We start from the raw sequence: 15693 nt of genomic DNA, 5'->3' as shown, positions 1-15693 counted from the left end.
TGCTTAGGAGCAGAAGCTCTTCTACCATAATGTGGACAACATTACTGACTTGGAACCCAAAGATCTTTTCATTGTCCTCTCAGAAATTTAAAGATTCAGTGGCAAATAAAATTTATCTTCTCCCAGACAGAAACATTACTAAGGTGGGCAATTGTTGAGAATAAGTTTCTGTTGCCCAGTAGACTGGAACAGGAAGCATATCCTCCAGTGTACCTGGGCAGCAGGAGTCTTTAGTTGTCTTTGTAGCGAGGTGGATGCCCCAGGATGCCCAACCATAAAGAGCAGAAAATAAGACACAAATACCAAATGGGAAGACTGAGTGTAACCCCATTCAGGTCTGTCCTCCATGAGTTACTGATGGATATTTCACAGTTCTGTTATTTAGTAAGGTTATCGTTCAGTTAAGCAACCCTCCCCATTATGTAGTTAACAACTAGTGACAAAAAAGACGCACCAGAAAGTATAGAAATATGGCTATATCATACATATATTATATATCATATATTATCCTATTACCAATAGGAATATTTCAGTACATCCTTGTTTATAATCTACATATCCACATTATTTTCTAGTTAGACTGAAAATAATGGTCAACACCAAACAGCTGACCTTCAAATTAAGCTTTAGACTAACAAAATCACCAGAAAAATAATTAGTTTCAAACATTACTCAACAACACTGGAAAGCTAAAGGCATATAAATTTTAATATAATTTGGCCTAAAATAAATTTTTAAAAGAAGCGTCATCAGCATTGTTTTACTTCTGTGTTGTGTTATGACATCTTCATTCCTGTATGCTTAGCATGGCTGGGAAACAGCAATTTATCTTTACACTGCTAGTAAATTTGCCTTTTTAAATCTTAATTAGTGGTAGCTGCTAGCAACACTCAAATAAAAAGGAATGAAACCTATATATACTTGTTTCTTAGAGCTTGCAACATTCTCATGTTCGTCCAATCAACATATACTTCAAACATATACATCAAACTTCATTTTGCTATATGTGAGGCCATTTGTCAGTATAACAACATGATAACAACACAAATAACAACATGAATGTGGACTACACCTAATTAGCAATCGATGACAAACTGTCAGAGGTAATTTAGCATAGCATAACACTTTATTACATTTAAGGGAATCAGGTGGCTTATTAATTGAAAGCAAATTCAGGAAAAGATCAAACTTTTGATCCCCAAAATGCTGGGTATACTATTCTAATTTCAAATTGAAAGCACAGAAATCAAACTGTAGCATTCATTTTCCAGGATCCCCTCCATCCCACAAATAGCAATAGTAGCAATTGTAGTAGTTTCAACTGTGAACTCAAACTAAGTTGCATTGACATGCTGGAAATTTGATGTCATCACAGGTAATCTATGAATAATTACTACTCAAGGCAAGTTACAATACGTGAACTATAACCTTGTTATGACTTTGTCTTTCTGCACTTTCTGGGCCCATCTGTTTTTTTCTACACTTGATCAACCAAGCTAAGTCAACCTATACTTTTCTTGGTGGTACAGAAAATGTTCACAAATTATAGCCATGTCACTCCACTCCAATTTTTTTTTTGTCCATCTAGCACAACAAATTGATTTGCTGTGGCAGTAAACAGTGAAATAGTCTCTTCAGTGTCTAGTAATTAGTTCTAATACTAGCAGACAAATTAAAAGGCAGCAAAACAAAATGTCTCCATCAGGCACTTATAATAACCTTCATAATACATACAGTAGACGTTGTGAAGACTAAGGTGGATAAATGAGGAGAATGCTGATTTTGGCATGCAGCTTACTTTCAGATAATCTAGCTCATCCCTCTTGGCTGACACCAGACCAAGAATAATATTAAAGAGTAATAAACTCCTTCCAGCAAACCTCTGATTCCATGGTTCATTGGTCTCAGACCTAATCTATCAATCCATTTACTGCACAGTAAAAGGTAAGAAACCCATTACAGATCTGTTATATGCCCTGGCAGGTGGTACATGACAAGAACTGAATTCATCACAAACTCCTGTGCCTAGTACCCCTTTTGTATGCTTTGAAGCACTAGGTGGTTAGCTTACTTGGCTATCACAGCAGAAGATGCTTTGAGCTTTGAAAATAAACAAAAAATTCTTGATGTGAAGGCAGAAAAATGGTTATAAAACACTTCATTTTTCATACTATGAAGACTTCACAACGATAGTGTTATTTTCATTTTTACAAGAAATACTGGCTTTGGAGAGAGTACAATAAGTAAAACCAGGCTAGAATTTAAAAGTCAGGCTTTCAAATGTGGGCTTTAATCTTCATTCTCTGCTTAAACTATGTCTGAGGTAGCAGCCTATTCAATAAAGTTGACTAAATAGAATCACTATTCAATAAAGTTGTCTAAAGAACTGTCATTTTACAATTATTACTATTCAAAGGAAGAAAAACTCTTCATATATCTATTCTTAAGGTCATCAGCACATGATAGAAACATCTAAAAGCAAAGACAATACTGAAGCAAAAGCAGAAAAGCTTCTTTTATGTGACTGCAATTCCTTTCATAGTCAGGTTCTTTTCTTGGCTTATTTCCATTGCTGTAGGGCAACAGTTTCTGTGACTGTAAAGAAGGTTTGAACATGCCTTATTTCAAATATGTCACCTTGAAGGTTAAGACTCACAGGTGTTGTCCCCCATTCCCCTGCTTGGCAGATCAAGGCAAACCAAAAATTTGTCATAACTTTATGAGATATTTGGCTACATTCTCAGCTGGTGTAAATCGTCACAGCTTCTCTGAAGTAAACAGACTTACTCTAGTGTGCGCTAGATAAGGGCCTACCTTACATTATTTATGTAACTGTCATGTATGTTTCGTATTTTGAAAATATCATCATCCTGCAATATGAGATAATCAGAAATGCTAGATTGTTACATGTTCATTTCTAGCAGAGATGCCAGAAAACAAAACAAACAGCTAGAAACAAAGGACTAAACTATAAGATACACTCTTAGAAGGGGATGGAGGTACAGAAAAGCCCCAGAGAAATCTGTGTGATGATGTTTGTCCACTGCGCTTTGAGGAACACAAAAAAATACATCCTCATCAAAACAACTGAGTACAGAACCATCCTCATGTGACCTACAGAAGTTCACTTGATATAAAAGTGCCAGAGCTGTGACCTCTGGCTCACAGTAAAATCTGTGGGGTTTTTTTCAGTGCTTACAGATCTATAACTGAAGGAAGACAACGTATGTCCCTCTGTCAGGCCTGCTGACTTTCTTCCCATGATTTCTAATTTTATTACCGACCCTAGAGTTTCAGAGGAGAAAGTGAAAAAATTAATTGAGGCTTCCTACACAAACAGTAAGAAAAATAAAAAAATATGAAAAGAAAAAATAAATAGGTTTCCCTTCAGCTTCATTAGAAAAATCCAATGACAGGAACCCAAAATGAGCTTCTAACTTCCCCGCCCCCCATCTCTCAAGAACATATGGGAAATAGAAAAGTTTCAGAGAAAGAACACCTTCAGAGAACATGTATGGATTTGAGTCTTGTAATTTTCAAACTCATTTTCTGTTCACTAAAAAAAATATACGTCATTTTTCAGATGCTTTAGATTCAGCTACCAAAGGACAGTGAGAACTTCTCAGTTTTATACATCTCCATAGGTAGATAACTGAAATCAAAATAATGTGGTTAAGTAGCAATCTCAAATGGAAGTTTAATTTTCTGGTTTTAGTCTTTTAGGAGTAAATGGAAGTTTTCATGTGGTAAATTCCAAGCCTAATGTCTTGCCAGAAACATTACTTAGACCTAGGATACATAAACTTGTAAAGAGAATGATTCACTAAACAGTAGCTTTGTCCCCCATATTTCATTCAGACCTAACTACTTTCAACAGCATTCATAGTTGCTCTGACTGTGACAAGTAACCAGGAACATTCTGCATCAGCAAGCAGAAATTGAAAATGCAAAGACTTTGGGTATATGACTAATCAGTAAAAGCTTACATTCAGAGACAAATTACAGATTTTGTTAAAACATATTTGTGTGATTTTACTAAAAGTAAACTTATCTTTTTCCTGAAAACTAATGTTGTCCTTTAAATTCTACAGCTCAGATATTCAAATTGTGGTGCCTAAATTCAGCTACGTATATGCTTACTTCAGCTCGTAAATATCACTATTTTGATCTTGAAGTGTTCTGAATTCTTCTATATACATTGATTTCAGAAACCCATTTGTAGAGAGAGAGATACTTCTGTCCAAGCACCCAAATAATGATTTATGTGTCCAACTTGGAGTTTGTGAATGTGATCAATATTTATTATTCACTTTTGCTTGAGCCGTTAGCTAATATTCTGAGCCTTGCCAGACTGTTTCTGTTAGGAAGAAACTAATGAGAGTCCCACATCAAATAAGTTCCTGTTTATTTCCCAGGTCTGTGCTTGAAATTCAACTGTGTTCACGAAACGGTAACAAAAAAAACCCCAAAACCCATGGATGTAATATTCTTGACCAGAAATTCTAGCTTGTCTTTTCGGTAAGGTACTCAGAAGAAGGTTTTCTCACCCTTTTCTTCCCAGAGCTAAACACAACAAATCCCTCTTTCTTTTTTCCCTGGCATTCTGGTAACTTTAACAAATAGATACCACAGGTTAACTTCCCAGATTCTGATTTTTATATCAGTCTCAAGGAAAATCCTTCAGCTGATTCTACACTGGCCTGTTCTGACCAGACTAATCCATACGTTGGGTGGTGGTCCTCTGGACAATGGTTTCTACCATTTCTGCTACATCAGGTTTGGAGAGCACTTGAATTATCTACCTCTCTTTGCCAGATTTGCTATTCATTGTCACCGCTTTCCAACACAAAAAAATACGCTACTTCAACAATAAAATACAACAAAATCCTCCCTTACTTCTCTCCATTAGTATGGAGATCCCAGACAGCAAAATGAGTGGTACTTTGCTACACAGAAACCAGAACTCAAAGCTCAAGGTTGGAAAAAGCATGGTGGAAGGTGAAACAGTGGTTGCAGCTTCCATCTAGGGGTTGGGGAGAGGAGAGAATTGGGAAGTGTTTCCATAAAGGCCATCAGCCATTTGCTACTGTCTCTCACACCTGAGTCACAAAAGCTGGAATATTTGCTGCACCTTCAAAACAACCAGGCTACAAAAATGATGCTCTGCATTCCACCCTTAAGCAGCAGATCTGTAATTTAGGGAGTATATTTGGATGCAACATCATCACTTCAGGCACTAATGGTCTTGGTTTGCTGTCATTGTTTCTCACAGCAGTGTATTGTACACATTTTTCTTTCTCAGGTTCATTATGCATACAAATGTCTCTCCATACAGAGAAAAATAATAAATATCAGAAAATATATAAATCATATATTTGCTGCAGATTAAAATTTTATACCACAGTTCTATCACTAATATGTCTAACCTTTAACAAGCGATGGTTAGCCTCCTTCAGTGTACTCTCAAGCTTATGTTTTTTGTCTGGGTTCAGTGATGCACTTCCAAGTGCTATTCCTCCGGTTTCATTTAATCGTTTCAGTATTCCCTTGTGTGGCGGCAGCTCTTCAACTCTTAACTGGAACAGACAAATACAGCAGTTAAGATGAACTGTGGTAGAATTTTCAGCTCTCTTATCTTCACCCTTATCGATTTGTGGATCAGCTGAAGGAATAAACTCAGTTCAAGACAAAATAACCATGGCTTTCTGAATGTAGAAGGCTAAAACCCCCCAAAAGAGACCGTATTAGTGGATCAAGCCTAAAGAGAATCCTAAAAACCAAAATATGGGGTTTCTCAGGATATTAGTCACTGTTACATGATAAATTCCACTTCTGGACACTCAATAGCTCATCTATATGAATTTTAATAATCTTCTAATATGTTAAAGAGCAAACACTTTGGAGAAGGGTTTTAACATGTTCCATGCTGTGAACACAATCACCCAGATGGTATGTAGTGAAAAGCCCTCCAGTTTAACCTCATAATTAAGAACGTTCATTAAAAAAAACAAGTAAAGCCAAATTATGCAAGGCATCATCTAAATGTGCCATTTCTCTGTCATGTATCTAGTTACTGCAAACTTATATTGTCAAAGTACCTTGATATATCAAGTAATATAGTAATACATGCAGACGACACCAAGTTGTGCGGGAGTGTTGATCTGATTGAGGGTAGGAAGGCTCTACAGAGGGACCTGGACAGGCTGGAGCGATGGGCCGAGGCCAATTGTATGAGGTTCAACAAGGCCCAATGTCGGGTCCTGCACTTGGGTCACAACAGCCCCATGCAACGCTACAGGCTTGGGGAAGAGTGGCTGGAAAGCTGCCCAGTGGAAAAGGACCTGGGGGTTTTGGTCAACAGCTGTCTGAATATGAGCCAGCAGTGTGCCCAGGTGGCCAAGAAAGCCAATAGCATCCTGGCTTGTATCAGGAATTGTGTGGCAAGCAGGACTAGGGAAGTGATCGTGCCCCTGTACTCAGCACTGGTGAGGCCGCACCTTGAATACTGTGTTCAGTTTTGGGCCCCTCACTACAAGAGAGACATTGAGGTGCTGGAGCGTGTCCAGAGAAGGGCAACGAAGCTGGTGAAGGGTTCAGAGCAGAAGTCTTATGAGGAGTGGCTAAGGGAACTGGGGTTGTTTAGCCTGGAGAAAAGGAGGCTTAAGGGAGACCTTATCACTCTCTACAACTCCCTGAAAGGAGGTTGTAGTGAGGTGGGTGTTGGTCTCTTCTCCCAAGTAACAAGTGATAGGACGAGAGGAAATGGCCTCGAGTTGCATCAGGGGAGGTTTAGATTGGATATTAGGAAATTTTACTTCACTGAAAGGGTTATCAAGCATTGGAAGAGGCTGCCCAGGGAAGTGGTTGAGTCACCATCCCTGGAGGTATTTAAAAGACGTTTGGATGAGGTGCTTATGGACATGGTGTAGTGGTGGTCTTGGTAGTGTTAGGTTTACGGTTGGACTCGATGATCTTAAAGGTCTTTTCCAACCTATACGATTCTGTGATTCTATGATCCTGTAAGGATAATGTAAATAAAAGATAAAGTTCTTCAAGTTCTTTTTTTTTTAATTAACATAAATCAGGTAGGTATGAAATGAGCCACAGTGCAAGCCAATGCATTATTATTTGCTGCATTAGGATGTATTCTCTTGTGTAGCTCCAAAACAACAAGATGGGCTGTAAAAATGAGATACAAATAAGAGATGCTAACACCTTTAATTTTGGATTATGTATCCCTTGGGAATGCTACAATTGGGAAATATTTGTGTATAAATGAGGAGTGGGAGCCTTGAGGGTTCTAAACAATCAATGTAGACTTTAAACCTGTAATCATGTCTGCAAATTATAAGATGCATCTAATACCCCTTATAAATATTTCTTTGCCTTCATTTTGATATCCTCGACAATAGAGGCAAAGCTTCACAAATTCTCTGTCCAACTCACTGACATCTTATACTAAACAGTCAGAGGGACAAACTCAGCACATGCTTAAGTCTCTACTTCCTCAAATGCTATGCAGTACTATTTATCCTATTTTTTGTTTATTTAAAAAGAAACTTGAAGATAGATTTTTACTAAAGAATCTTTTAGAGTTTTTTCAGATTTTGTTGAAAGAAGGATAGCAGAAACTCTGACGATTTTCCTTCAGATTCTTTAGTGCTCTGTTCCATCCCTTGCTGAATTTGTTCAACTTGGATTGGCATAAAGGATAACTGGTCCTTATCCTCAAGAGAGAACAGGAAACCTGTAGGCAGTTATTCTATAAGTAATATGCATTTGCCAGCTACAGTTTAATTTATTATTATGCAATTTATTATTACGCAATTTATTAAACATAGTCATTCTATTAGACTTTTCAGAAACTAAACAGAGCAACTTCTATTGCTATTGGGTTCTATTGGGTTTTTTAAAAAGCATTTTTAAAAATTCACCTATATGTTTTGTCTAAAAAATGTTGCAGTGATACTTTGACCATTGACATTTATAATTATGTATGCAATTCTAGATACTCTTGTGAAATACTGAAGTTATAAAAGATTAACAAGACACCTATAGAGAAATGTTTTACAGATAAAACAGTCAAATTCTGAATTAAGAAATGAGGATGAAAAAAATAATGATTAATTACCTAGTGACAGGATAGGTATCTTCCTTTCAGTACATTTTCCATTACTTTTCCAATTTTAGTATGATCAGTATATATTTGTACCTGGGTTTTGAAATTCCACTGCTTTGATTTATCTAAAAAAGTTATATGAATGCTGTTTGATGGCAGAAGCCTTCTCTGAAAATAGCTTTGTTTTTTTTCTTCAATGTAGAACTGATAAATTAAGAAAACATTAAGAATAAAACTCACGATACCTTTACTTTGCTAAGGCAGTCTCTCAACTGGTCTTCATTCCCTGGTTCAAGGGGAATACCGATAATGCTATCTGCTTCCTCTAACCATAAAATCAACTTGTTCAAGTCCTCTTGAAATTCTGATAAAATATTCTTTTCTTCCTCTAGCCTGTAATAAAAATGTGAAATTAATGTTTCTATACATTTATTTTTTATGTTGAAGCACTCATCCATACAAAAAGAAAGACTAAGGAAAACAAATTATTATCATTTATACAAATTATTTTTAAAAGTGTGCCGTAGATATTTTCATATCAAAATGATCAGACCAGCACCCTTTTAACATGGCATTAGTGTATTTTAAAAGAAAAACTCAAGTCATAATTTGCAACGTCACTAAATTCACCTTCTGGATTACATATGGCGGGGAGCAAACAAGCACACCAGAACTAGAACTGTTAATTCAGACCAGATTTTTGTGTGAACTAACAGCAAGGAAGCCCAGAGTCAGAAACTAAGAATTCCAGCACCAAATTTTACCAAACTGAATGTATAAAAACTGACACTTAAACCCACTTGGATATATTGTACAAACAGATATTTTGGTGACCATGCTACATACTTTGTGTAAAGCATTCCAGTTGAGATCCACAAAAAGTAGGTAAGGTTTGTAGTCTGTAAAAAGGAATAGGATAGGATTTATCTCATCTAACTTTAGATGTCTACTTTGTCTACATCTACAACTCAGCTGTTGAATTTCTCACCCAGATTCTCTTCACTGAAAGCCAGTTGGCATTTCTAGGGTGTGGTACATGGATTCATCTTAGATGACTACAATAGGAAGAGATCAATTCTGCCGTACAACTTTTTTCTTTTATTAATTAAAGGAAATCCAGATGACCAACTAGGACATAGACATTGCAGGTGCCTAAAGTCAGATAAGACTACTTTCACCATGACTGTATAAATATATGGAGATCTGAACTTTTGTGCCTAAGCTTCCAAAGTTATCAAGAGATACAAGAGAAAAATTTCAAGGGCAGCAGGGAAGTGCATTGGCAGAATGTGAGCCCTTTGGGATTAACATTATGGGCGGATCTCTTCTGAAGGAGAAAAAACTATGTTTTGTATAAATCACTTGTAATTTATCCTCCAAACTTATTCACAAAACTGAGGTTACATTGAGTCTTACCTGTGTGGAAAGATTAAATAATTATTAATAAAGTTAAAGAATAACTAATAACCTATTAAATAATAATAGGGAGGGTTTGTTGCTGTTATTTTAGTAAGGTTACTTGAGACCAAAGTAAAGACGTAAAAACAGCTTCTTCTTTTTTTTTTAAATGATAATTGTTATTTCCAAGATCCAATTGAGTTTGAGAGGTTAGGTCATTTATTACACATAATAAGAGGTTGTATTAGTGTTTTAAGAATATAACTCAACATTACAGTGGAGAATCAAGGTCAATATTATTAATATATTATTTCTGAATGCAAAAAATGTATTAAAGCAGAATTAAAATGGTTTTAATTTTCTCTGGTCTCCCATACTTGCCATGATGGTCAGTGCCGATAGAACACTCTGAGAATTCAAATGGAATGACACTTATTTTAAACTACACCAACATTTATTTACAAATTTATTTTTCTTCTTTTAGGAAACTGTTTTCTGATGGCTGACTTAAGCAAAGATGTCTCCTTAGAAAAGCCATGTGAATAAGCTTCAGGCAAAAGAGAATCAATAAAAAGTGTCAGCTTCACATCATCTAAGAAAAAATACTGAAAACAATTGCTGCTTGACACACTTGCCTGCGCACACGAACACATACGCAGTCTGACAAACAGCTTAGAAACTATAGATTAAAAGCTTTTATTCAAGCAGAACAGAAATTTAGAAATTTCCAATAGTCAGTATCTATCTTACAGAAGTTTGTACATCCAAATCCACAAAACCTAACACTAAGTCGTTAAAATCTTTTATGACTTTTTTTTCCCCCTCACTGTAATTTCCAGAGAATAAAAGTATTCAAGTGCCTTCAGGTGTTCCACATTTGAAACATTTATTTACAAGGAAAGAAAGCTGTTTCCTTAATGTTTTAAGTAAAAGCATTTGGTTAGAGGGAAAACAAAGGATGAAAAACTGTAAGATTTGTAAAATTCCTTTTAAATAACATCATCCTGGTTACAGTGTAAAATGGGAGAAGCAGTGAATTCATCAGCAGTGAAAATTCTAGTAGTGAGGAGGGGCATAAGCATATGAGCTGAATTAAATTTCATTTCACAGTAAAAGAATCATCTGACTTCATGATATAAACAAGAAATTTTTATAGATGAAGATTTTTGAGGAGGGAAAGTCTTGTCGTTGGAATGCCAACTATTATAAAATAAACCCAGGAGCATACAATTCAACTATTATTTTATACAACTTGCAAACTAGCAAAAGTTTTGCTAGTGCTTTTTCTGACTTCCATCTTATTGGTGGTTATTGCATTTCCTTAACATGGCATCCTTGCAAGATGAGAATTGCTATAATAGATGGACAAACACTCTATAGGCTCTACAGACCCCTCTCTGAAATAGCAGATTAAAAACCAGAGTAAAGTACCAAAGATAGCACTCTTGACCAGACTTCATTACCAAGCTGCTACATTCCACAGTCTGGCTGCACTAAACGTGTCACATCTGAAGGAAACCTGAAAAATACGATAGCTGCCATGCATACGACACAGTCTTTCCTGGATGACAAAAGCCAGGCAAGAAGGCATCGCTACACAGATGTTCTTGAAAAAGAAAAGTGTTTCCATTCAATTTACAAGAACCAAACATTTTTTTGAAAGTGTCTCCTACTATTGTCCTAAATCCATCCTTTCCTTTGTAGTTAAAAAAACTAAGAAAGTAGTAACTTCAACAATATATACAGTGAATATCTTGGACAAGAAAACCTTATAAAACAGTATTATGCATTGATGCTTCCAAATAATTATGAATAAGTAGCTCACACTTTCAAGGTCTTTTCTCTACAGCACAGTTTAAAGATGTTCTCTGTTCATTTCTAAAATATGAAGCATTATTTCCTTGTTTATCTTCAAGTTTAATGTTTTTTGTAGAATTTATTTAAGCATGTAGTAGTGATAGTAATGAATGGGATAATTAAAACTCTCCATCTACAATTAAGTGCTAGATATTTTATTTCCTGAGTCAATTCAATGCATTTAGATAAGAAAAAAAGCACTAAGCTCTTCTTGAAATATTGGTTGTGAATTATAAATATTCTTAATACTTTTTCAGGAAATGGATTTGCAGTGATTAAGGCTGAAAAAAATTATATATATGGAAAAGCAAGTGCAGAATGTATTATTAAGTATTACGAAGTCCAATAACAAATCATGCATTCAGTCATAATAAATATACAAAGTTCGTGTAAAGGAGATTAGTAAAAGCCAGTACAGGTTTAAATGGAGGATGCTTTTTTCCTAGCTCAGCTGATATATCCATAGATTGCTATTATCTGAAGCATTTCAGATGGATTGTAGCTGGAATTTTAAGTAAGCAATAATTTTAAATTTACCCTCACACAGGACAATTTTTTGTCAGCTAGTGTTCAAGAACCAGGTAGTGAGGAGTTGCATGCTCTAAGGCTACAGCAATATGGGTATATAGGGTTTCAGTCATCTCTAGACACTATGGAAACAAGGAAGAGGACACTCTTAAGTGCTTATTGGGAAGTGTGTATTGATAGAAAAAGAAAGGACAACCCTACTGTACCAGTCAAGGGTCGGGAGCAAAGATGGGCACAGCTGTGGAAAATAACCTTAATTCACAAGTCAAGAAATGGAGCTTGGGTGATTACATTTTTCCCCTGTTCCCACCATGCTTTGAATCTTGACTGGAAAGCCAGCTGCCCGCAAGGGGACACATTAACACTGTCATTAACAACCTTTCACACACTTGTGTGGGGGATTCTCATTCATGTATACTGTACTTCACACAGCAATCTATATTTCATTATTCTACTGCAAGTGGAACTGAATGAAATGGTACTCCACAGCCCAAAGAAAACCAGAAGTAAAATTTTCACAACCAAACATGTGACTTTGAGCACAGATTTCCAAGGCTTAGGAGAGGTCCTTATGCAGAATTAGATCACAGAGAAGCATAAAGAGACTAAATAAAATTGGCCTAGTGGAAAGTCCAAGAGATTTAAAAAGATTTCAGAAAGTAATAATTGACAAATGTCAAACCACTTGTTACTTTCTACTACCACCACACATCGAAGAGTTTTAAGGATGTGCACAGGACAGAAGTTAAGATATTTCACAATAGAATACATTGTCCCTCAGCAGCTGCAACCACATTGCGACAGAAGTTAGCACAGCATGGACAGCCAGCCACTGCCTCATGGGATCAGTACCAGTGGGGTCAGCAGCTCTTTCCATCTGGAGAAATACATAGAGATGCTGTGCTTTGCTTCCTTTCTTCAGGCTGTATCCCTCCCTGATTAAGCTATTTAGACAAAACCTTGCGCACCCCCCCCCCTCCAAATTAAATAGGTTTAGGTTTTTGCAATAGACAAATTAAGCAATAAAGATTTACATTTCTTTATATTGCCAGAGAAAAGACTTGCACTGACATGAGTGGACTTTGGAAACCAACATACACTGTGTCCTATTTTCTTGTGGCAAAAAATTCTTGCCAATATTTCTAGGTGCTTTCAGAAACCAACACTGCAACTTTTAAAGATACTGTTGTCTTCAAAAACAGCTCCTTTTTATGATTTCACATGCTGTAACTGCAGATGAGAAAATACATGTTCCAAAATTAAATCTGTGAGCTTATTGTAAAAAAAAAAAAAAAAAAAAAGCTATAATAAAATGTTGATTGATAAGATCATTTGTTTAGTTGTATTGATTTATTTAATTATTTTTTTTAAAAAAATGCAATTTATTAGAAAGAATAATTATTTGATTAACTAGGTAGCTGAATTTAACCCACTTTAATGTTTGGCCACAGCCTTTTGGCCAACAGCGGCTGATTTTTCACAAGGGTAACACTGATTTTCTCTGAGGAGAGAAGAGGAGGAAAGCCTGCTAGATGGAGATTTTATCAGTTAAGTAATCAGCTAGATTTATTGTCTGATGAATTGAGTTAAAATACCAGAAAGTCAAAGAAGAGGACCAATGAAGGCAAGATTTCGTGATCCAGAACATGAAAATCACACCTAATCATAGACTTAAAATTCAGGGTGATCTATAGGAAGGGTAATAATTGTGATTCTTTTAGAAATAGGAACTCAATGCTATTAAATAGCATAAACTGTTTAGTCAAGAAATCTACTGCAGAACAAGAATTGTTGATAGTGTAAAGCCATAAGCAAAGGTGATGCAATCATTGTTATGTAATGTAATTTTTATGTTTCACAAGTGCTTCAAAGCTGGAAAATATTGCAGCACAGGCCTCCATCAAAAGGGGTCCTAATTAAAAAGTTGATGTTTTCTGTAGATGATAAAGGCAGTAGGAACGTGACAGTGAGTCCCAACATGTTTTGTGTAGTTAAATAGGCATCAGTAAAAAACACCTGACAACTGCTCTACTGGATGTCCAATAACAACTTCCACTCTAAAAATGACTCACCATCTTACCAAAGAGAAATTATATTTTCAATACACAACAGTCAATATTCATAACTACACTTAGAGCATGAAAACACTGTTTTAAAAAATAAATTAATATATTAACTGAAATGCTTGGCAAATTTCTGCTGCTCTGAACAAGCTCTGAGTGAAAGTTCTAGAACAAGTTCCTGCTTTAGATCTAGAATGGAATTCTAAATCAGCAAACATTTATTTGCTTTTGTTCTTAACACAGTATACTCTAATATTTACTAGACCTATGAGCCCACTATGCTCTTTTTTAAGCTCATAAACAAATTACTCCACAGCAACTTCCTAGAGATTAAACAAACAAAAGCCACTGGTGCCAAATTGTTCTTCAGAGGAAAAAGAAAGAGAAGATATTTACTGTAAAAACAACAAAATCCTCCAAAACTATTTATGTCTTTATATATGTATATACATACACACATGCATATATAGACAAATATAAATACATAAATATAGTTATACATATATATACGCACATATACTTACATTTATACAAACAAATACATAAAATAGTGAACACCATAAATAGCAAAAGCAGCCAATTAACAGCCCTACTGTCCTGGTTTTGTCTTAAATTTTCTTACAGCAACCTGCGTGACTGTTTTCAGGAAATGTTGTTTGTCTAGGATTTCTGGAAATGCAAGCCATGTCAAAGAAATATTAGATGCTGCTGGACTCTAATATTTCTTGTGCCTAGGTACTACAGCTCTGAATCTCTTACGGAGTACTGTTATGCAGCCAGAAATTCTGGACCTTCCTGATGCATACAGACTTACCCATTTGGGTTGTATAGGACATGCAGAGAAGGACCAACTTTACAGCATTGCATTTATTACAGTGTTCTTCACTACGAAGCGTATGTGTACTTGAGAGGTCAAATGATCTTCTCAAGCCAAAATAGGTTATCTAAAACCAGCTAATCGAAATGTTTATTTTTGTGAAACTGAGTCAGATGCTAATCTATGCTGAGATCTGTAACTAGAAAAATGAAGAAAAACTAGCTCCCTGTAATCTTACAAGCAGAAGCGCAACTTCAAATATTTCTGAAGCAGTGTCCCCCTCTGCCCTGATTACGTGGAAGTCTGGGAATCAGTCATCCAATGCTACGCCATGAACTACACAATAAAACCTCTGTTCCTCAGCCTGACCAGATTCCCCAGAGCCTAAGCTCTCAGCAACAGCTTTACTTTTTTGGTTTCCTACCACTTCTACTCATTTGTAAAGCGCATAGCTCAGTGGAGGCATTATGTGATGGTACCCTAAGGATAAACCTGAGAAAGATACAACCTTAAATATGTTAATTCTGGCACAGAAAACACAGAGCATTCAACTCAATGCACCTGAGAGCAAAATTATTGAGTTGTATAGTATTTTGAATGAGAAATCAAAAAGATTTCTTGTCTCCTAGCAGAGATAGCAATTGGCAAGATTCCTTTTTCATCTTAAGTACACTGTCAGTTTTATCACCCTTATGAATTCAACTGCAACCCTTAAAACATTTAAAACTTTTCCTAGTCATGAAGGAAAGATTTTTACTTTGATGACAAATTTAAATGTTGATCAGTAGGACTGAGTTTTATTATCTGAGCAATGTGGGATGTTTTCAACCTAAGACTTTCCAGGAATTCTTTTAGAGATGTTTACTTTATATATATATATATGCACAGAAGGGTTTCAGAATTGAGACCAA

At 35.8% G+C, this 15693-nt stretch overlaps 1 protein-coding gene across 2 annotated transcripts in view; it reads right to left on the bottom strand.

The window, feature by feature from the left end:
• DMD (dystrophin) overlaps positions 1-15693 on the bottom strand; it is a 1150282-nt gene that overhangs the window by 414170 nt on the left and 720419 nt on the right. For both annotated transcript variants that reach the window (XM_072848384.1, XM_072848392.1), the window contains 2 exons: positions 8365-8512; positions 5427-5576 (listed from right to left, as the gene is read on the bottom strand). In XM_072848384.1, coding sequence (XP_072704485.1) covers positions 5427-5576; positions 8365-8512 — 298 coding nt within the window. The remainder of the gene's footprint in view (positions 1-5426; positions 5577-8364; positions 8513-15693) is intronic.

This window comes from Ciconia boyciana, chromosome 1 (assembly GCF_034638445.1).
Source record: "Ciconia boyciana chromosome 1, ASM3463844v1, whole genome shotgun sequence".
In the NCBI taxonomy this organism is placed as follows: domain Eukaryota; kingdom Metazoa; phylum Chordata; class Aves; order Ciconiiformes; family Ciconiidae; genus Ciconia; species Ciconia boyciana.
Note: the sequence above shows the minus strand (reverse complement) of the source record. Positions and strands in the feature narration are given on the sequence as shown.